The sequence below is a fragment of the Diabrotica virgifera genome, chromosome 10 (assembly GCF_917563875.1).
Source record: "Diabrotica virgifera virgifera chromosome 10, PGI_DIABVI_V3a".
Taxonomy (NCBI): Eukaryota; Metazoa; Arthropoda; class Insecta; order Coleoptera; family Chrysomelidae; genus Diabrotica; species Diabrotica virgifera.
In genome coordinates, this window is record NC_065452.1 from 154779267 (window position 1) to 154801908 (window position 22642).

The 22642-nt window shown below is 34.3% G+C and overlaps 1 protein-coding gene across 1 annotated transcript in view; it reads left to right on the forward strand.

Moving 5' to 3' along the window:
- Positions 1–22642, forward strand: part of LOC114325425 (rho GTPase-activating protein 7) — a 198042-nt gene that overhangs the window by 146600 nt on the left and 28800 nt on the right. The window contains exons 5-9 of the mRNA XM_050641267.1: positions 6060–6102; positions 12289–12360; positions 16785–17027; positions 18379–18718; positions 20459–20706. Coding sequence (XP_050497224.1) covers positions 6060–6102; positions 12289–12360; positions 16785–17027; positions 18379–18718; positions 20459–20706 — 946 coding nt within the window. The remainder of the gene's footprint in view (positions 1–6059; positions 6103–12288; positions 12361–16784; positions 17028–18378; positions 18719–20458; positions 20707–22642) is intronic.

Here is a 22642-nt window from a genome sequence, read left to right on the forward strand (position 1 = left end):
ACGGTCAGATCGATGTGTCTCTTATTTTGATCAATCGTTACACTATTACCACCTAATCAACTGATTTATTCAAACTAGAAAAAATCAGGTCCGGCTTTAAAAAATTAGTTCGTTTTGGTCTTAGAAAATATTTCACCCTGTATACGCTTTTTGGAAACTCTAATATGAATTTTACAAATTAGACAAATAGGCAATTAAAATGGCATATTTATTTTTTCCCCACACGATTACTTAATTTTTTATAAAAAAATCAAATTTGACTATGAATTCAAAGTTTGGTAAAGTGAATCATAGATTTAAAAAAATTAACTTTTATTACAAAAATTAATTTTTTTTAAACAAATATTTAATTTATGTTACCCCCCAATCAACTGATTTATTTAAACTAGAAGAAAATCAGGTCTGGCTTTAAAAAATTAGTTCGTTTGGGTCTTAGAAAAAATTTCACCCTGTATACGCTTTTTGAAAACTCTAATATGAATTTTAAAAATTAGACAAATAGGCAATTAAAATGGCATATTTATTTTTCCCCACACGATTACTTAATTTTTTATTAAAAAATCAAATTTGTCAAAATCGCAATTTTACCATAAAAATAAAAAAAATTAAACAACGTTATTCTTAAAATTAAAAGTTTCACAATTTTTTTTCTATAACATGTCTAGATCTAAAACTCCCCATAACACTTCTCTTTGGACTCTATAATTTAAGATAGACGTGACCAAATAGATAAATTTTAAATTTTTTCACTTAATCTTTGCGATCAAACGTTGCAATTCACGAATCTGCAGCTTTTATTTTTAAAAATTCATAACTTTTACGAGAAGAAGACTGAAAGTCTACAACAATTTTTATAGTCTTCACAATGGTAAGTGATATGTGCTGTAAAAATTTCAGAAAAAAAAATATTAAAATGGAACAGAGTTGTAGCGAGTTAAACCGTGATTTCATTTTTAGGTTAAAATTCCGATTTTGACAAATTTGATTTTTTAATAAAAAATTAAGCAAAGTGTAGGGAAAAATAAATATGCCATTTTAATTGCCTATTTGTCTAATTTGTAAAATTCATATTAGAGTTTTCAAAAAGCTTATACAGGGTGAAATTTTTTCTAAGACCCAAACGAACTAATTTTTTAAAGCCAGACCTGATTTTTTCTAGTTTTAATAAATCAGTTGATTGGGTGGTAATAGTGTAACGATTGACCAAAATAAGAGACACATCGACCTGACCGTTCAAAAATTATGACGAATAAAAATTTCTGTCAAAATGCGAAACTCGCCCTGTATATTATTAAACAATGGGAGCAGATACTTTTTAACGGTAATTTGTTATTCTCCATAGGAGCCTCTATACGAGGTAGGAGTATGTACAGTTCCTCATGATTCACCCTGTATACATATTATATAGTTCTATGTCGTATTCATAAGCTTTCTCTTGTATTGTTCTTAGTATGAATATGTTGTTTTTAGTGGCTCTATTTGGTTTGAATCCATTTTGATAATCACCAATTATATTTTCGGAGTATTCTGACAATCTATTGTAGATAATGCCAGAAACGATTTGGTTCCCCCGATGAGCTCCCCTCTAAAACCGTCACTCCTAGAGGGAAAAACGAAAAACATCGATTTCCCAAGAATCTATACGCCGTCGGAAAACGGGGTATTATTATAATTTTGAATAAAAATGTTTGTTAGCATTTTTTGTGTTGAAAGAACCGTTCTCTCGGAAACAATGCTTGAAGCGACCGGCGATTTTGAATGTCATTTACACGCGCGAATTCAATTTTTTAAATAGAATTTGTATGATGGTAAAAATTCGCTATCTTTTGATCAGAGATTGTCAAAAAGCAAAATTCGTATATACAATGTCTGCACTTTGTCGCAAATAATGGCAGTTTTTATAAAGCGGTTAAATTAATAAACGTTTCGCGATATTTGTCATGTTTTACACTTCTCATATCAATAAAATCTATCACTTCCAAAAGCCAGTACCTGAGGAATTTCCATTGCTAGAGCCTAATATTCAGAACCTATAACATGAAATTTCGTTTCTGAGTTTAGGCAACAAATATGAGGCATTTGAAATATGCCTAAAAAACGCTGAATTTACACTTTCATATTACAAATGATAACACGTCACGGGAAATGTATCCACAAACCCCACGGAATTGAGTGGAATTTATAGCTGAAATTGTTTAGCTGTGAAACACATACTTTTGCAATCGAAAAGAAGTAGTTTTAAACGTTTTATTTGAAGTATAAGGCCAAATATATTCGGGACGTTCGAAACGGGAAATTGAAGCAGAATATTTCTACTATTGATTTTATATAGTCTAATCGCTTCATATGATACAACAATGGAGACCATGGACAGGAAAGAGAGCAAGAGGACGACCCCCAGATGAGATGGGGAGACGACATTAAAAATATAGGAGGAACGCACTGGAAACAGAAAGCACTAAACAGAAGCGAATGGAGGAAAAAGAAGAAGAAGAAGTCGCTTCATGCAGGTAGTTTCGTAATTTCTAAGAAGACCTTCGAAAACAAGTAACAATGCACTCCGCTCAAGTACTGCCCGTAGGTTACAATTCTCGCAATGGCCTTATACAGGGTAGCGAGAAAGTATGGAAACACGGTGATTTCTCGGAAACCGCTCGAACGATTTTTATAAATTTTGGTGGGTAGGGGTGTCCTAGTGCGGCCGATATTATAGTGGTCATTACATTGTTGTCAAATCTTCCATTTTTCTGAAAATCTAATGAATTTTCTCATTTTAAATAGAACACCCTGTATATTTTTTGCGTTGTGAAGTCCTTAAGAAATACTGATTATTTTTCATGTTATGTTCCCTATACCTAAATGCCATAATTTCGGAGTTATTGCTACATTTAGTAAAAAAAAAATTTTTAACAAATTATACAAATTTATTTTTTTTTGACCGGGTAGATATTATTTTAGGTTCTTTGTGTCATTGGGAACAAAAAAGGTCTTTTGTAATTTTCCTCAAAAGTTAATCGTTTTCAAGTTATAAACAATTTAAAACTGAAAAAAATCGAGAAATGACGATTTTCAAGGTTCAAAAAGACAAGTAAAAAAATCATTTTTAAAATTACAAAGTACCTTAATTCAAGCTCAAACCTTTTTCTATCAGATCTCTTTAAGAATTGTTGGCATATTTTATTCTAAAACATTGTTTTTTTTTATTGTTAACAAAGTTCATATGCGAGGACGGGCTATCGGGCTGCATTAACAACTAAAAAATAATGTTTTAGAATGAAATATGACCAAATCACTTATCGGCATCTGATAAAATAAGGTTTGAGCTTGAATTTAGGCACTTCATAGTTTCAAAAATAATATTTTTACTTATGTTTTTGAACCCAGAAAATTGTCATTTTTCGATTTTTTTCAGTTTTAATATGTTTCTAACTCGGAAACGATTAACTTTTGAGGAAAATTACAAAAGACCTTTTTTGTTCCCAATGACCCAAAGAACCTAAAATAATATCTACCCGGTCCAAAAAAATAAATTTGTATAATTTGATAAAAAATTTTTTTATAAATGTAGCAATAACTCCGAAATTATGGCATTTAGGTATAGGTAACATAACATGAAAAATAATCAAAATTTCTTAAGGACTTCAAAACGCAAAAAATATACAGGGTGTTCCATTTAAAATAAAAAGTTCATTAGATTTCCAGAAAAACGAAAAATTTGACAACAATGTAATTGCCACTATAATATCGGCCGTATTAGAGTGCCCTTGCCCACCAAAATTTATAACAATCGTTCAAGCGGTTTCCGAGAAATTATCGTGTTTCCATACTTTCTCGCTACCCTGTATATATTTGGCCTATAGAACGCCAAATAAATTGAGAATAAACCGAAGGAAAATGGAAAGAACAATGTTAGGAATAATAAGAAGAGATATGGTACCACATAGTATAGTGAGATAGAGGACTAAAGTGACAGATGTAATAAAAAAATTGCACAAGCCAAATGGAGTTGGGCTGGACATGTAGCACGTTTAATTGATAATAGATGGACCAAAAGACTCATATAAAAAGATGGATGGATGACTTAAGAAAAACAGTGGAGAATTGGATACAGAACGCACAAGATAGAGAACAATGGAAGAATAGGGAGGAGACCTATATCCAATAATGGATGCATGAGGTTGAGGAATGATGGTGATGGTACTCTTTTACATTGCGTTCCAGTCCAAATGAACTCCTTCTAGCCCTTTTCGTCTGACAGACGATAATTCTTGGTCGTTTATGTAAATATATTTGCTACTATACTTTTTTTGATTGCATGCGTTCCATTCCCACCAAAATCATTCTAGCTCTTTTCGTTTATAACTCAAGACGTGTTGATTTGTGTATTTCCTAAAACCTAATCTTCCCCTAAATGGTAAAAGTGTCTCATCGATGCAAATGTATTAATTTGCAATGTATAGGACTTAAATTTGTACAAAAATTTATCAGTTTGATCTGCCAATAAATTATCAGCAAAATGTAACCCCAACCAAATCTCAAATATATTTCTTGACATGATCTTCTTTGCATAATTATTAGTGAAAATTTTATCATTGCTTCAGTAGCTGCAATTTTTGGAAGTTTTTTGCAAAAAATCTTCCGGTTTGCCATTCAGCAGCAATGCAACTACTTCTACTACTACTGTTCTGGATCTAAATTTATTATTCTCTGGGTCTACGCTCGCTTCTGACACTTGGCTAGGATCTTGGACTGAATTTTACAGTATTTGGGTTTGGATTCAATTTTAGTTTTTTCCTCGCTATAACCTTTTCTATAAACGGTTTTCTATACTTTCTGAATCCGACATTGAGCTCGAATCTGACTCTGAACTACAAATATAATCGCTCTCAGAAGCTTCAAATGGTTCCCAGTTATCTTCCTCTGAGAATTCCCCAAAATTCTGGACTCTTTTAAGAAGTTTACTTTGAGACAAAGCTTTCTTACGTTTAGATATCTAAAAAATAGCTGAGATCAAAAGAATACTATCTGTTGAACTATTATAAAATACATACGGCTGTCATTCTCTCTCTCTCTCCTATGGTGCTGTAGCTCAGTCGGGTACTGGTCTCCCCCAGCATCCGCCTCCAAGTATCTCTGTCTCTGGCTGCTCTCCTCCAGTTGTCCACCCTCAATATCTCTTTAGCATCGGTTCTCACTTCGTCTACCTTGCCTGTACCTCTTCCTTGGTCTTCCTACTGGCCTACGTCCCACCATAGTTTCGCTAAACCTTTCACTAGGTGTCGGCTGTTATTCTATTTTAAATAATTCAACAACAGCATAAAGCAACTTCACAAACTGATTGTTGACATATTATAATATAGGCTATGTTATATGGCACCGGACCAACGCCGTACGACAGTACTAACTTACCTCACTGGGCCACACTGCCCCGATGGGACCAACGTTTTGGTTTATATCGCGGCCCACTAGTACTCAATATAAAGTATATATTTGACGTTGTTGTCATGTTAGAAAACGTCTGGCAGTAAACGTGTTAAGGATAGGAGTCAAAAGCACCATTTATAAAACATTTTTTAGACCAATAAACATGCTGCGGAAACACAGTTAGAACAAGGAAAACGCTAGGAACCGCAGAAATGAAATTTCTCAAAATAATTAATAAACAAATAGAGGCACATTGAAAAATAAGCACGCTGTATATAAATAAAGTAGGTATATATAAAAAGACTTTTTTGTTTTTAGAAATGTAGAATTTCCCTTTAAAATAAAACACAGCTTTATAATGTCTAAATTTAGACGACCTATTTGTTGGATTGTATTTTATCATTTGTGTATGACGTAGTTGAATCTGTGACGTAGCAGGATAATTATTTTGCTTTAACTGTATTGTATATTATATATTACAACGATTTATACAAATATATTTACGATTCGCCCTGTTAGAGAGCATTAATCATGCGTAAATGAGTTAGGTAGTATATAACTCCTTTGAAGTTGCTAAACTCAGTAGCGATATTATCCAGATGGGAGGTCATGCTTAAGTAATTTTATAATTTCAGGTGAACAAGCAGTGCCGTTCACAGTCCGACCGACACCTGGCTGGTGAGTAGATGCTTTAACTAATATGTCCATTCGTGTTAAGGAATACAAGTTTTTCCGTAGTTTAAGTGTTAAAGTAAATGATAATTGGCCTGTCCGCAAGGCTGAGCAACTATGGCGTCAGATGCGAACACACAAAATCGCAGGTTGGTTCTGTTCTGTTCGTTCCCCAAGTACCCCAAGACAAGACACCTTAGATATGTACCAATCTTACCAAAAATAAAACAAAACCCCCACCTTTCTCTTTTAAAATAGTTTATATATTATTTATTTACAAAGCTCAATAGGCCTTGAAGGCCTAGGGCTAAAATACAGCTAAATACATTATATATTATTAAATATAATACCTTAATATATTACAAACTTCTATCAGATGGGGTAGCTTCTTGTCCAATTATGCTCCTTTTCTACTAATTTGACTTACTATTACCCTCCACTCATCCCTGTTTGTTGCTCTTTCTTCCCAACCATAAATAATTCCCTCTTTTCTTAGATCCTCCTGTATACTATCAAATCATCTTTGTCTGGGTCGTCCTTTCCTTCTTTTCGTGATTGAACCCCGTTTTAGAATCATATTTGGCATCCTCTTCCTTTCTATCCTCATCACGTAATTGATGCTTAGTTCGTTATACAGTTCCCAGTTCCTCTAGCTCCCTGTCTGATCGTCGCACAAAACCTTCCGCCGTGTTTTGCCTCCATATTGCTCTGATCATTTTCCTTTCCCATCTTTTCAATATCTCCGTATTACTTTTATTCATTGACCATACATTGCTACTATTCGTCACTGTGGGCCGTATTACAGTTTTATACAGGGTGTCCCGAAAAGATTGGTCATAAATTATAACATAGATTCTAGGGTCAAAAATATGTTGACTGAATCTAACGCTTTGTTTACATGGGCGGTTTGCCAACGTTTGACGCCGCGGTTTACCTGAAAAACCCAACCGCCGCGGTTCAAGTTTAACATAGAAACAAATGCAACCGCTCAACATCGTACACATGCAACCTTTCCGTCGTCAAATCGCGGCGGTTGTAAGTTTACTAGGGGAGGAATGAGACCGCCAGTCAATCGCTCTCATGTGTACGAACCGCGGCGGTTGGGTTTTTCAGGTAAACCGCGGCGTCAAACGTTGGCAAACCGCCCATGTAAACAAGCTGTAACTTACCTTAGTACAAATGTGCACATAAAAAAAAGTTATAGCCCTTTAAAGTTACAAAATGAAAATCAATTTTTTCCAATATTTCGAACACTATTAGAGATTTTTTATTGAAAATAGGTATGTGGTATTCTTATGGCAGAAACATCTTAACAAAAAATTATAGTGAAATTTGTGCATCCCATAACAATTTCATGGGGTTTTGTTCCCTTAAACCCGTCCGAAACTTTTGTGTACGTTCCAATTAAATTATTATTATGGTACAAATAGTTAGACACAATGTTTTTAAAACTTTTTTGCCTCTTAGTCTTTTTTTGATAAACCAGTTATTATCGAGATGTGGCTTCGTTTTTAATATGTTTACATACAAATTGTATGGTGTTTCATTCCTTTAAACCCCCTAAATCTTTGTGTACGTTCGAATTAAACTTTTATTGCGGTACCATTAGTTAAACACAGTTTTTTTAAAACTTTTTTGCCTCTTAGTATATTTTCATATTATAAAAATGTAAATGATAGATTTTGCCTATTATTACCAGGTCTCTATAATCGTACTTAACCATATATACAAATAGGTGGTGGATTTGACAAATATTCAAAATATCTCCATAAAAACTGGCTTTTCGAGAAAGTACTAAGAGGCAAAAAAGTTTTAAAAACACGGTGTTTAACTAATAATACTATAACAATAATTTAATACGAACATACACAAAAGTTTACGGGGGTTTAAGGGAACAAAACCCCCATAAAATTTTTATGGGGTGCACAAATTTCACTATAATTTTTTATTAAGATGTTCCTGCCATAAGAATGCCACACGTCTATTTTCAACAAAAAACTCTAATAGTTTTCGAAATAATGAAAAAAATTGATTTTCATTTTGTAACTTCAAAGGGCTATAACTTTTTTTATGTGCACATTTGTACTAAGATAAGTTAGTTTCAATCAATATATTTTTGACCCCAGAATCTGTGGTATAATTTATGACCAATCTTCTCGGGACACCCTGTATATCCTTAACTTTGTTTTTGTCGATATATATTTGGATTTCATCAGTGTTCTTGGGCTTCCAATCTTTTTAGTTCCTTTTGCCAATCTGGCATTCAGTTCTCATTCTTCCTGACCTTTCTCTTCTATAACAACCCCCAGGTACGTAAAATGGACCACACTCTCGAAATTATATCCCCTTGATTCATTAGATACATAATATGACAGTAAACTGTCGTTCTTGTTTTTGCTCTATATTTCCGAGTATCATGTGCTTTGACTTTGTCTGGTTTATTTCTATGTCAAATAATTTGCCTCCCTTTCCAATCTTCTTATAACATCCCTTAATTCTTTTCTTGTTATTAGAATAGTAAGATCATCAGCGAAGGCCAGACATAGATGTTCATTGTTGAAGACGGTTACGGTTGTTTTATTTTATAACTCTGCTAGTTGTAATTATTGTTTCCAATACCAAATTAAAAAGCACCGTGAATAACGAATCTCCTTGTTTAAGACCTCGGTTCACTTAAAATTCATCTGATTAGAATCCTCTCCATACTACATAATATCGTGTGCTACTCAGAGCCATTCTTATTAATCTAATAAGTTTTGCGGGTACGCCCAAGGAGCTCAGTGCTTCTTACAATTTAATCATACTTATCCTATAACACGCTTGTTTAAAATCTATATACAACTGGCTGGCGAGTAGATGCTTTAACTACTAATATATCCATTCGTGTTAAGGAATACAAGTTTTTCCGTAGTTTAAGTGTTAAAGTAAATAATAACTGGCCTGTCCGCAAGGCCGAACAACTATGGCGCCAGATGCGAATACACAAAATCGCAGGTTGGTTCTGTTAGTACCCCAAGTCAAGATACCCGATATACAGTGCGCTGGAATAAGTGTTACGCCTCCCTATTAACTTCTTTATTTTTAGCACATAAGCAAAATGCTCGGACAGGTCGATTTTTTAAATAATCGTAGTATATTATAGCATTAATGTTTCGAACTTGACGCGATCCCTCTTCAGGTGACAGGCATAACTTTGTTTTTTTAATGGGAAAGTACATCATGTGACCCCTCATTTAAAAGCTTTTGAAATACTCTAACAATAAAACACTGAAAACATTTGTTTTCTATACTTCCACAAAATTTATTACAACTAAGTGACTACAGCTGTTTCGGCAGAGTGCCTTTCTCAAGTGATTTAGTTTACAATGGTTTGCTTATTTAAAGTCTTTAACTGAAGAGGTTGAGGAGTGGGGAGCTGTTTGTCTTGAGTTGGTCATTCAGAATTATATTTGTATTTTTCAATTTATTAATTTCTCTAGATTCTAATAAAGACAGCTTAAGGCCTTTATTTTGAATATGCAGAATTTGAAACTGTTCATTAAAAGAATGATTATTATACCTAATCTAGAAGGTGAAGTGCGTATGTAGAAGTGTCTGTTTTTCTATTGTTGAAAGCCATTTTGAACAACTCTCTCGAAATTGTATTCCCTTGATTCATTAGGTATGAAAGTAAACTATTCTTCTGTTTGCTCTGTATTTCCGAGTATTATGTCCTTTGACTTTTCCTGGTTTATTTATAGTTCAAAATATTGTGCCTCCTTTTCCAATCTTCATATAACATCTCTTAATTCGTTTCTTGTTCTTGTTAGAATAGTAAGATCATCAGCGACGGCCAGACCTTGATGTTCATAGTTGAAGATGGTTTCGGTCGTTATAACGCGGCTGTTAAAAAAGTGCTAAATAACTTATAAGTTTCATACTTTGAAACAAATTGGAGAGTAAGCAGAAAAAAGAGAAAATTAACCGTTTTTAACGAAAACTTTTCGTTTATAAATTCGCAAATTCTGTGCGTTAGTGCGTTGCCGCTCCTGCAACACTTAGAGCAGATTTATCGATGGATTCTTATGTAGTTTTGTCTTCTGAATCCAAATCTGAAAACGACATTTCGATATCTCAAACCGTCTTCGAGATAATCGACTTCAAAGACTAAAATGTGACGTCACAATCCTTTTATTTTCTGCCGAAACACTAAACGTCAGCTGAAATCGTTGCAGTAAGTATGCTAGTTTTTTTTAATCTGAATTTGTTAAGCAAAGCATAGGTTATTTACATTTGAGTTTGACACTTCGTTAACGTCAAACTAAATTTAAATTAAGTATTAATAAAAATATCAATGACATTTTATAGTGAATTTAATTATTATATAAAATAAATAAGATGTTCAAAAATACAATTTGAGTGTATTTTGAAAGCAAGAATTTATTAACAACTTTAAAAAGGTTTATACGAGTATACGGCCTCCCCTTTAATGGGAGTACCTAATGATAAATGGACTGTTCCATTTGTTATGAAATAAAAATTGTTATTATAGTCGGTTCGCTAAACTCAGACACAACTGGCTAGTGATTTTATTTGGTAATTTTTTTGTTTTTTGCCAATTTTGCCAAAATTGGCAAAATTACTAATTGTTTAGTAATTATAAACTATTTAGTTTTTTTTTGCCAAATTGGCAAAATTACTGACTAAAATCACTAGCCAGTTGTGTCTGAAGTTAGCGAACCGACTATATGAAATTTTGTTTGGAATAAAAAATTATGGTCTGATATGTGCAATTACATGCTTCTAATGGAAAAAATATTTGAAAATTTTTCTCAAATTATGAATATGGTCCTTTTCACATGCATTTTTCAGTGCGTCACAAGTGAGAGAAAAATGGTAAGTAAGTCCGTGATAATACACATTCATAGCATGACATTTTAGTTAAATCTGATAGTGACAGTTGTCAGAATCGCAATCAGCCAAATATGAAAAGGATATTGCAGTATAACTCTTTTATTTCCATTCGGTATAAAAACAAATCAATTGTGTTCATTGCATTTATAAAATGGTATTTTCTTTGATTTGTATAGTCTTATAAATTGTACAGATTATTTATAGTAGTAAATATAATTCGTAAATCATTTTTTGTTCGATTATAGCGCCATCTATCAACAGCTAGAATAAACGTTAGAAATGACTGTAATCACGGAAGTACGTTTTTTTCTGTCACTTCCAACTTAATGCGTTAGAGAGAAATCGAAAAACTGTGACGCACTGAAAAGTACCTATGAGAAAGAGATTACCAACAACATTTTCATTTATAACTCTTTTATTTTTAATTTGACGAAAAAAAGTTATTCTTCATAAAAAGCTCCTCATAGTCTAAGATTTATGATGCAACCATCATATTATATCAAAGTTTATTAATTTTATACGAAGTATATAAAAAATATGAATTTCGATCAAGAGTAAAGTAACTTTATAGTTCACAACATTTAAATTAGAATGATATAATTGCACATTAAAACATAAGTTTAATTCTAACAAGTTTTCATAATAGCAAATTTTCCATATTATGAATTAAAATACGTAAATAAACAAAGTTTTCGTTATGATAATGCCCGTATTTTCAGTTTGTTTGATCTTAATATGTTAATAAGTAATTTAGTCCAAAAAATCGACTGCACGAAACATACCGGGTGGTGAAACGTCAAACGGACCATAGGAAACTCAATGGGAAATTCTAAATTGTTGAATTCCTGCTTCCCTAATTATTTTACATCAAAAATCATGAGAAACTATTTGTAGACAACTGAAATCTCTATTAAAAACAAGTGTTACATTTGTTCTACGAATTAAACACATTCCAAAATTTTGCAAAAATATAAGACATTTACCAGAGGGTTATTAGTCCAATCATGAGAGATTTGAGCTCTAAAAATCATACGAAAAAGCTAAATGTTGTTGAGAATATCAATTTTGGGACCCTAAAAAGATGCAAAAAAAGTTTTCCACTCCTACTTTCGGTTTCCCCCTAAACCCCCCTTAAAAATCGTAGAAAATGACAAAAATCTGTATAATTAAAGTTAAAAATTAAGTTGTGGAAAAATAAAGTATGTCAAAAAATGAAAAAAGTGGGTGATTTTTTTGTAAATTGAAAATACACCAGTGACGTTGAAAATATTGGATACTACAGAAATGTTTCTTCTGCAGAAATTGAGGCAGCAGAGGCCTGTAAGTGGTTACGTGCAACAGGATTTCCGCAATATGCCCAGTTCTACGAGGGTGAGTATAATATTACCTAATACTAGATTATAAATGTATTACAGAGAGGATCTAAATTATGGAATAAATTCATTTTCTCTAAAATGGACGACTTTAGTGAAAAATCCCGAAATTGGTCGATTTTTATTTTCAAATTACAATTTTTTGGCATGTATTTCATACTAGTGACGTCATCTACCTGAGCGTGGTGACGTAATCGATGGTTTTTTTAAATAGGAATAGGGGTCGTGTGACACCTCATTTGAAAGGGGGTTCAATTCTCTATACAGTAATATAAACATTAATATCATTATTTATACAGAGTGGCCAAAATAATAATTTTTGAATCAAATTAACTGACGAAAAAAGAAGAATGTATGCAATTTATTTAACTCAAAATACATTCTATCGCCGTCAGAAAATAGAAAAAAAATTATTTATTTGGCAAATAAACATTGTTTTTCGCTTAAATTAAATGTTCAAACTGCCAAGAGGTAGGTGGGAGGCTGTTTGTGATTTATTTTAGCGAAAATAAATGTTTATTTGTGAAATAATCATTTTTTTTCTATTTACTGACAACCGTACAATGTATTTTGAGTTAAATAAATTACACACATTCTTCTTTTTGCGTCAATTAATTTAATTCAAAAATTATTTTTTTGGTCACCCTGTATTAATAATGATATTATCGTTTAGATATATTACTGAATAGGGAATTGAACACTCTTTCAAATGAGGTGCCACACGATCCCTATTCCCATTTAAAAAAAATCATTGATTACGTCATCCCGCTCAGATGAATGACGTCACTAGTATGAAATATATGCCAAGCAACTGTAATTTAAAAATAAAAATCGACCTGTTTCAGGATTTTTCTCCAAAGTCGTCCATTTTAGAGAAAATGAATTTATTCCATAATTTAGATCCTCTCTGTATATGTAGGTCATCATTATTAATCAGCCCTGATTTGTCCATTGTTGAACATATGGCTCCCCTAGATATTTCCATCTATTTATTTTCTGCACATTTGCTTTCCAGTTGGTCAGAATTTTTCTTAGGACCTCTTCATGTGTGAGTCAATCAGCTTAAACGTGCAGCTTCTGCACATTATCTTCGTTCAAAGTCCATGATTTAACTTCATATAAAAGGACAGATAAGACGTAGCATCGCAACATCTTACTTTTGTACCAAGGGAGAACTTGTGGCTCTTGAAGAAGGCCCTTACTCAATTGAAGGTGGATACCTTTTCTGATACGTTTTCTTATCACCTGGTTGTTGGCCCCTATCTCTCCTATAGCGCTACAGCCCAAGTCGACCCTGGTCTCCCCCAACATTCGCCTCCAAGTATCCTCTGTCCGTGGCTGCTCTCCTCTAATTATCTACCCCCAATATCTCTTTAGCATCGGTTCTCACTTCGTCTATCCACCTCTTCCTTGGTCTTCTTCCTGGCCTACGTCCCGCTATAGTTCCGCTAAGAGTACTACTAGATGTTCTGTCAGTATCCATTCTTAAAGGTAACCTGACTATAGTTTTGCATAATTTGCTATATAGAGGGTTCTTTGTAATTAGTATAACTCGTGTTTGAACCTATTCTCCATATACCATTGTCGAAAATGGGTCCAATATCCTCCTTAATATATTTCTTTCGAAAAGTATTAATAATGTTTATTGTCTTTTCTCTCTTAAAATAACTTAAAAATATTAAATGGATTTTATCCACACCGTGATATACATAAGTACACCTGGATACAACAGACCAGAAATCTGAAATCTATAATAGATTATAGCGTTGTAAGACAGAGAACTACAATTAAAATACAAGATGTGCGAGTAGCCAGAGGGCCATCATGTGGCACCGATCATCATCTGCTAAAAGTTAAAGCAGTACTCCCAAACAGATATGAAAAAGAAAAAGAGCACATCGAATCAAATCAGTTAATAAAACAAGTACGGTACAATCTATGCAGTCTAAACCATGAGAGTGTAAAGCTATTGTATAAAAAACGTTTAGATGAAAAATTAGAAAGTGGTAATTTTGAAAATACCGAAGAACACTACGAACACATCAAAAAGTCCATTCATTTGGCAGCAGAAGAAGCACTGGGGAAATGTGACGAAAACCATAAAGGAATAAAACCGTACTGGTGGGATGAAGAAGTAGAAAAGGAAATTACAGATAAACGTCGGAAATACCAAACGTTCCTATCAACAAAAACAGACAACGATAAAATAATTTACAAAGAAGCCCAAGCCAAAGTAAGAAAGAAGATAACTCAAAAAAAGAACGAATCGTGGGAAAAGAACTGCCAAAAAATCAATACTTACATAGGAGGTAGAAGAAGCACAGAGAGTTGGAGATTAATTAAAAATATGAGAACTAATAAGAAAAAAGACGTTATATCACCAATAACAACGGAAAAATGGGAAGAATATTTCAAAAAATTACTAACAGAACAAAGACCAGAATTTGTTAACATAGAAGACAACATGATAGGTATACATATAAATTCATCACCATTACAAATAAGTAAATCAGAGATGGAAGAAATAACCAAATCCCTGAAAAATGGAAAATCCCCTGGTCCTGGTGACATCCCTGCAGAATTAGTAAAAGCCGGCACAGACAAACTCCAAGAACAGCTAAGAAAACTTTTCCAAGATTGCTTAAATGGTGCCGAATTACCAAAAGAATGGAAATTATCTATCATGTCAACAATCCACAAAAAGGGCAGCAAGGATCAATGTGAAAATTACAGAGGAATTGCGGTAAACAGCACAATAAGTAGGATGTATGGGAAACTTATTAAGAATAAAATAGAAAATGACTATAGAGATTACGAATCAGAGGAGCAAGCTGGCTTTAGAGCTGGGCGGTCCACAGTAGACCACCTGTACTCTATTACGCAAGTTATTGAGAAAAAAACAGCCGTCAATAAAGAAGTTCACCTGGTATACGTAGACTTACAAAAAGCATATGACAGTGTGCCCCTCAGCAAACTATGGTCAACCCTTTATCAAACCAACATTAAACATGGTCTTATCAAAGCAGTCCAAAGTCTGTATAATGGAACTACTGCAAAAATTAAAACTGGATCAAGGATGTCTGAGGGATTTAAGATCACGAAAGGATTGAAACAGGGTTGTTGTATTTCGCCTACCCTTTTTAAAATTTATCTGGAACAAGCACTCAAGCTGTGGAAAAGAAAATGTAATGGCATGGGAATCCCTCTCAATGACGACACAACACTATACACTCTATGTTTCGCTGATGACCAAATTCTGATTGCTCAAGATCATGACGACTTAAGTTACATGACGCGGAAGCTAATAGAAGAATATAACAAATGGGGTCTCGAAGTCAACATTAAGAAAACTGAAGCCATGTGTATTGGAGGAACAAAACAGTCCATTACATTAGACGATGGGGTAGAAATTAAACACTGCGATGAATACAAGTACCTGGGCATGAAGATAACTCAAGATGGAACACTCGATGCTGCTATAAAAGACAGAAACATGCAGGGTAGAAAAGCCATATCCATGATGAACGGCATTCTGTGGGACCAGACAATATCTAAAGCGAACAAACAGCTCATATACAATAGCATACTTAAAAGTATAATCACATATGGCAGTGAAGTTTGGCCACTGAAACAAAGAGCGCAGAAAATGTTACTAGTAACAGAAATGGACTTCTGGAGAAGAGCAGCAGGCAAATCAAGAAGAGATCGGATACCGAACGAGAGAATACGAGAAATGATGGGAGTAACACATACAATACTTGATGACATAAAAACAAAACAATTGGTATGGTACGGCCATGTACAGAGAATGCCAGATGACAGGATCCCTAAACAGATTTTGGCATGGACACCACAAGGGAGAAGAAAAAGAGGAAGGCCGAGAAGAAGCTGGAGGGAGGGAATTGAAAAAGAACTAGAGGAAAGAGAAATCCCTCCAGGTCTATGGTTAAACAGAGAAGAATGGCGGTTAGGAGTCGGAAGGCGTCGGAGAACGCTGTAAACCGATAGTAGTAGTAGTCTTTTCTCTCATGATCCACGTTTCTACGCCATATGTTGCTATTGGTCGTCTACTTCCCTATGGATGTCTTTGGATCCAAACACGTGTAGAGTAGTATGCTTTGTTAGCAAGCAGTATCCGTTTGGTTGTGGCGTCTGTTACCTTTTTCTTGCCAATTACCATTTTTTGTCTTCTTTACGTTTATATTGGTCTCATTTTTTTGTTGACTGTAATACGTAATTTGTCTTTATTAGAACTTGTGGGTCTTCTAGGTAGTCTGCAAATACTAGGGTATCATATGCATGCAGAATAATAATAACTTGATCTCTCTTAGAGATATGACCAAATAAATATTCTAAAAACAAATTTTTGTATTACCTTCGGGTTGATTTTACATTTTTCTTAATTATATTCTTGTTTTTCAGACAATCAGTTTCCGATTGACATATCTACTGTTTCTCAGGACCATCCTCTATTGGAGGAAGATGTTCTACTTTCCCTTTTTAGAAGATTACAAATCTTAAACAGTTGCGCTCATCTACACCAACAGAAACTGGTAAACACAGATGATGATTCCGAAGAAGATGAGGGCTGCGCCTTGTCAGAGAACTGGACCTATCAAATTGGTACCAAGCGATGGTCTAGAACTAGTTACCAACCAGCTCCACGTAAGTAGATCATTCACGAAGCTTTAAAAATCAACTTTGCCTATGATAGGTATATGAAGCTATTTTCTTGTGGAATCATAATACAGTTAACTAACTTTAGTGGAATTAAGCTACAATTTTACTTTAAAATAAGTTTATTTTGACTTTTAGATTTCCACTTCGGAAATCGTTCTCAAAATTCTTCTGTTGAATAGATATATTCGGTAGATAGGTAAAAATAATTTTATCTGACTAGATGACTAATTGACTGAATTAGATGACTTTAATATGATATTATCACTATTTTGAGCTGCGTTCCTGGAACGACTTTAATGGAAGATAGTTAATTCGGTTACATGAATCGCTTTTAATCTGTTTAACGGCGAAGAATAGTCCTCATATAATATCCTTTAGGCTATTTTTTTTATATATTTTCCTTTATCTACAAATATTGTTCTCTACAATATCTCCGCCCCTGAAATTTTCATATTTGATATATTCTCTAGTAGTTGGTGTTCCCATCTTATGTTTGGTCTTCCTCTTGGTCTACATGCTTCATACCTACTTAGCCCATATATAAATTCTCAATTATTGTATTTAGCTAACTTTCTCTTTTGACGGTTGCGAACAAAGCTGTCAGAGTACTTTGATTCTGGAGTAATCTTCATCATAATCATCATCAATCAATCAGCCAATCGCGTCCACTGCTGAACATTGGCCTCCCTCAGTTCTTTCCAGTGTTCTCAACACTGGGCCGTTTGTAGCCAGTTTTTCGCCACTCTTTTTATATCGTCGGTACATCTAGTTGGCGGTCGCCCTCGTCTTCTTTTGTAGTTTCTGGGCCTTCATTCCATGATTCGTCTGGTCCACCGTCCATCTTGTGTTCTAGCTAAGTGTCCTGTCCAGTTTCACTTAAGCGTCTTAGCTCTTTCGAATAATCCTAACTACCTCCTTAATCCTGCAGGTTCTAGAATGTCTCCCAGTCTGTGCACCTTTGTCAGAATTTAACTTCCTGTTGCTCTACGGCAGCAGTTCTCAATCTGTGGTACATGTACTACTGTGGTACATATCATTATTTGCGGTAGTACACAAAACACAAAAGCAGCCAAAATCAGCACCACTATTATAGTTAATTATATTACCTAGCTAAGTAGGCATTTTGTTCTTATAGTGTGATTTTGTTCATTCATGGTAAATTTGATGGATTCTTCTTTACTGATGTTACTCAAAAATGTATCCAGTGCTTCTGGTCCGTGAGGCCAAATCTAGACATGCCACAAGAAACCAGTTTCAGCACCTTATTCTTTTTTATTATTTAAGTCTGAGAGTTTTGAATGATTTACACGAATATGTAAATATTTTTCTATTTCAGAATATTCTAGTGATAACGTTCCAAAGCAACCGCCCGTAACAAATAAAGAGGCTTCAAATAGAGATGTAGTAGTTCCAAGACAACCAAGAGCAGGCACAAAAGAATCTCCTGCAAAGAGAGCAAGCATCAAACAACGCCAGAACCATCAAACAGGATTCCTGGTATCTCAAAGGACCTTGGTGGATACACGCACCTCACTGAAACCACTAAAAGATTCAGTAAAAGAACCATCCAGGCATAATTCCGATTCGGAAGCTACGCCTAAGACATCGAGGCGTCCCAGGACTTTGTCTCTGGACAAGACAGATACCTGGTCTATATCTAGCATTAAAATCAATCGGTAAGTATATTCTTTTTCTTAAGGTTCCACATTCTATATAAAGTTGGATACCAACATGGCAATTCTCATTTACACAGCAGCTCTAAATAGTTGCTTAGAGCTCAGACTAGACCATTTCCTTAGATTTCGTAACCAGGAGGTTCGTCTTCTTCTACATCTCTTTGACCTTTTATTTTGCCCTCTTTAATCAAACGCAGCAGACTATAATGATGACCTCTTACTATATGTCCGAAATATTCAAGCTTCCGCCTCTTAATTATTGTCTGTATAATTTCTTCCCTCTTATTAACCCTATCAAGGCTTCAATATTGCTAATTTTGTCTACTCATTATATTCGTTATTCTTCGATAATACCAACGCTCAAAAGCTTCCAATTTCTTAATCTCTAATTGCTTCAATGTCCAGGCCTCAGATCCGTAGAGCAAAGTTGTAAAAACGCAGTAGCGCAACAACCTTATCCTTAATTCTTAGGTCTCTACTACATAATAGATATTTCATTTTCACAAATTTTTCCTTGCTCTTTCTATACGGCTTTTAATCATTTGTGTTTGTTCTACATTTTGACTAACCAATGTTCCTAGATATTTGTATTTTTCTACCCTTTCTATCTGGATATTATTAAAATGGAGTGTCTCTTTGTCTTTTGAATGCTTTGTAATGACCATGACCATGAATTTTGTTATCTATAAGTTCATTTTAATACCATGTACAGTACACTTTTCGATTAGCCGTTCTAATAGGTTTGTCAGACTTTGTAGCGTTGAAGTGAATGTGACAGTGTCATCGACATATCTTATATTCATTTTTACAAATTTTGCCTAAAGGCTGTATGACACTATGCATTTTCTTGTATCATTTCTAATATCGTTTCTGATACTAGAAAGTTATATACATTTTCTTGTACGTACATTTGTGCCCTGTATGACACTTGCAAGTTCTTGTATCGAAAATTGTATGAAATTCGGCACGTGATTGGTCGAAATTTTGTTTGTCACCCTGTGTCACGTTACATTGGTATGGTAGTACTGCATCTACAGCTGATTTTAAGGATTTTATAAAATTTATAAACTTTTAAAAACTTATAAATTTAACATTTTAATGTTAACCAGAATTTTTACGTTGACTGTTTGAGGTTGATTATTTTTGTGTTTTTGTTTTGATATTTGTGCTAAAAGATTTGCATTATAATTATCTTCAGTTTGATCCAAATTAGGAACTATTGTATTTTCCTCTAGGTATTAAAAAATTATGCAACATGAAACCCAAAGTTATAGTTTGAACTTTACTAGGAGCTAAATATAATATGGTTATTAGTAGAACAGTAGTCCATACCAAACGGTATATTAAGTATCAATAAAAGATTTATAAATAATACCTACAAAAACACAAATAAATTCATCAAGACATGATCTCATTTTCAGCCGCCATTATGACATTTAGATGTTTTACCAGCAGGTTTTACGTTTTTGCTCTTTGCGCAGAAATTGGCGCAGTTCTTGTACAAGAATCTGTGTCTGACACAATTTCTTGTATCGTTTCTGATATCGTTTCTTGTATATGTGTATGACACTATGCATTTTTTTGACATATCAGAAACGATATCAGAAACGATACAAGAAAATGCATAGTGTCATACAGCCTTAAGAGATTTTGTAAGACAAACAACTGGTTCTGTCCGTTGTAACCAATGTTAAAAATTATATTGCATAATAGTTTTTTGCAAAAAAAACTTTGTTTAAGAATACCACCCAGAGTACCATGGCTGGAAGGACCTGACCATGAACTGGAGGTACCTGAAAAAGACGTCGAATTTGAAGTCAAAGGGCCAAACATATTCCAATTATGTGCTTCTCAACTACAAGTCTTGAGAAAGTTAGCTTTGTTGAAGTTGACTTCTCATGTGGAAAAATACTGTCCTGCTCACCGAACAGGATGGAACTGGGATCTGCGCAAGTTTCTCAAAAAGAATAAGTTACCGGACTATAAAGGTAAGTGTTAATATTATGTTGGTATAGTAGACACGGAACTTTGTCAGAATGCGCAAAACTGATCATATCAATACTCGGTATAAAAAGTAATTCAATACGGCCGCTTTCACGACAAGAGCTTGCCGATATTTTAACATCACAATAATCATAAAAATTAGTCATTAGAAGTCGACTTGCATTTTAGTACAGTTAAAATTATTATAGGATAAAATAAGTACGAATAATTAGACTTTTTTCTACTTTTAAGGACAAAAAAGCAATGTCATTAACGTAACCGAATTCAAAATTATTCTGCTATATATCATTTTTGAAACGCTATTTGTTTAAAATAGCTCATTTTGTTGGTAAAAACATATATTAATTCGTCTGGACTAAATTACCGTTCTATTGAACCTGGTACTCACACAATGTTGCCAAACTGAATTTTGTTATATTTGGTTTAAACTTTCCAACCGATTTCCGAGGCGACTATACAATACGTTTAGATGTGGATTAGATATAGCCCACTGAAGGAAGCGGTCAAATCGGCAACATTGCTTATGCCACTATCGTTGGTGATGAGGATGATAATAAGAGCGGAGGACGGAGTGTAAAGGCACGTATCCATTATGTTGGTACTCCGTCCTCCTGCAACTGCTCCTTCCTCTTCTTGTAGTTCCTTCTCCTATCGGAGGTTGGCTATCATCACAGCTATCCGTACCTTATTGTCGGCTGCTCTGAAAAGATCTACTGAACTGCAACTATACCACTCTCCTAAGTTTCTCAGCCAGGAAATTCTTCTTCTACCTATGGACCTTTTCCCTTAATTTTGCCCTGCATTATGAGCCTTAATATCTCATATTTCGCACCTTTAGTAATGTGACCCGAATATTCCAGCTTTCTTGTTTTGATGTTCTTTATCACCTCGCATCCTCATGACGTGTTAGAAGGATCGGCCGGTGAAGTAACAGTAGCTGGTAGGAAAATCGCCAATTTAAGATTTGCTGATGACACTACACTTATAGCAGTAAATGAGCAAGAAATGTTTAATCTCCAGCGAAAAGTTTAGTACGAAAGCAATAAAGTTGGTCTGAAAATCAATAAAGCTAAGACAAAAATAATGGTGGTCGACAGATTCGACACTATTCAACTGACTAACATGTTACAGGAATACCAGATAGTAAACACATTGTCTATCTCGGGTCTAGTATGGTAACTATGGTAACTGTGAAGCAGAAGTTTGGAGACGTATTGATACGGCAAAAAATGCGATGAATCGCCTAACTAAAGTTTGGAAAGACAGATCTATCCCTCAAAATATCAAGATGAGACTGGTGAATGCCCTTGTATTCTCAATATTTCTAGACGGAGCAGAGACTTGGACTCTTCGCGCATGCGAGCGTAAAAAAATTGATGCCTTTGAGATGTGGTGCTGGAAAAGAATGCTAGGCATACCTTGGACAGCTCATAGGACAAACGTTTCCATTCTAAACCAACTCAAGATTAAAAAAAGGCTGTCCACAATATGTCTGCAACGAATACTGCAATTCTTTGGTCACGTGTTTCGCGGAGGTGACGACAGTTTGGAGAGATTAATTGTTTCTGGAAACGTTCCGGGGAGAAGATCAAGAGGACGATCACCAACTAGATGGTCCGACCAAATAAAGAATTCAGCTGGAAACTCATTCTGCGAAGCTCTTAGAGCAGCTGAAGATAGAGACCAATGGAGAAACATTGTTAGGAATATTGGAAGAAATCACGATTCTCGGTAATGGCGAAACGACAAGAGAGAGAGAGATCACCTAGCAATCCTTTTGTAGCCTTAGTAACACTTCTCTATTCGTAACTCGTTGGATCCATGGTATTTTCAAAATCCTTGAAGGTGTATTTCCTTTCCAGAGGAAGGTCTATTAACAAACATTTTTTTATTTTTATAAATGCTTTTCTTTGAATTTCT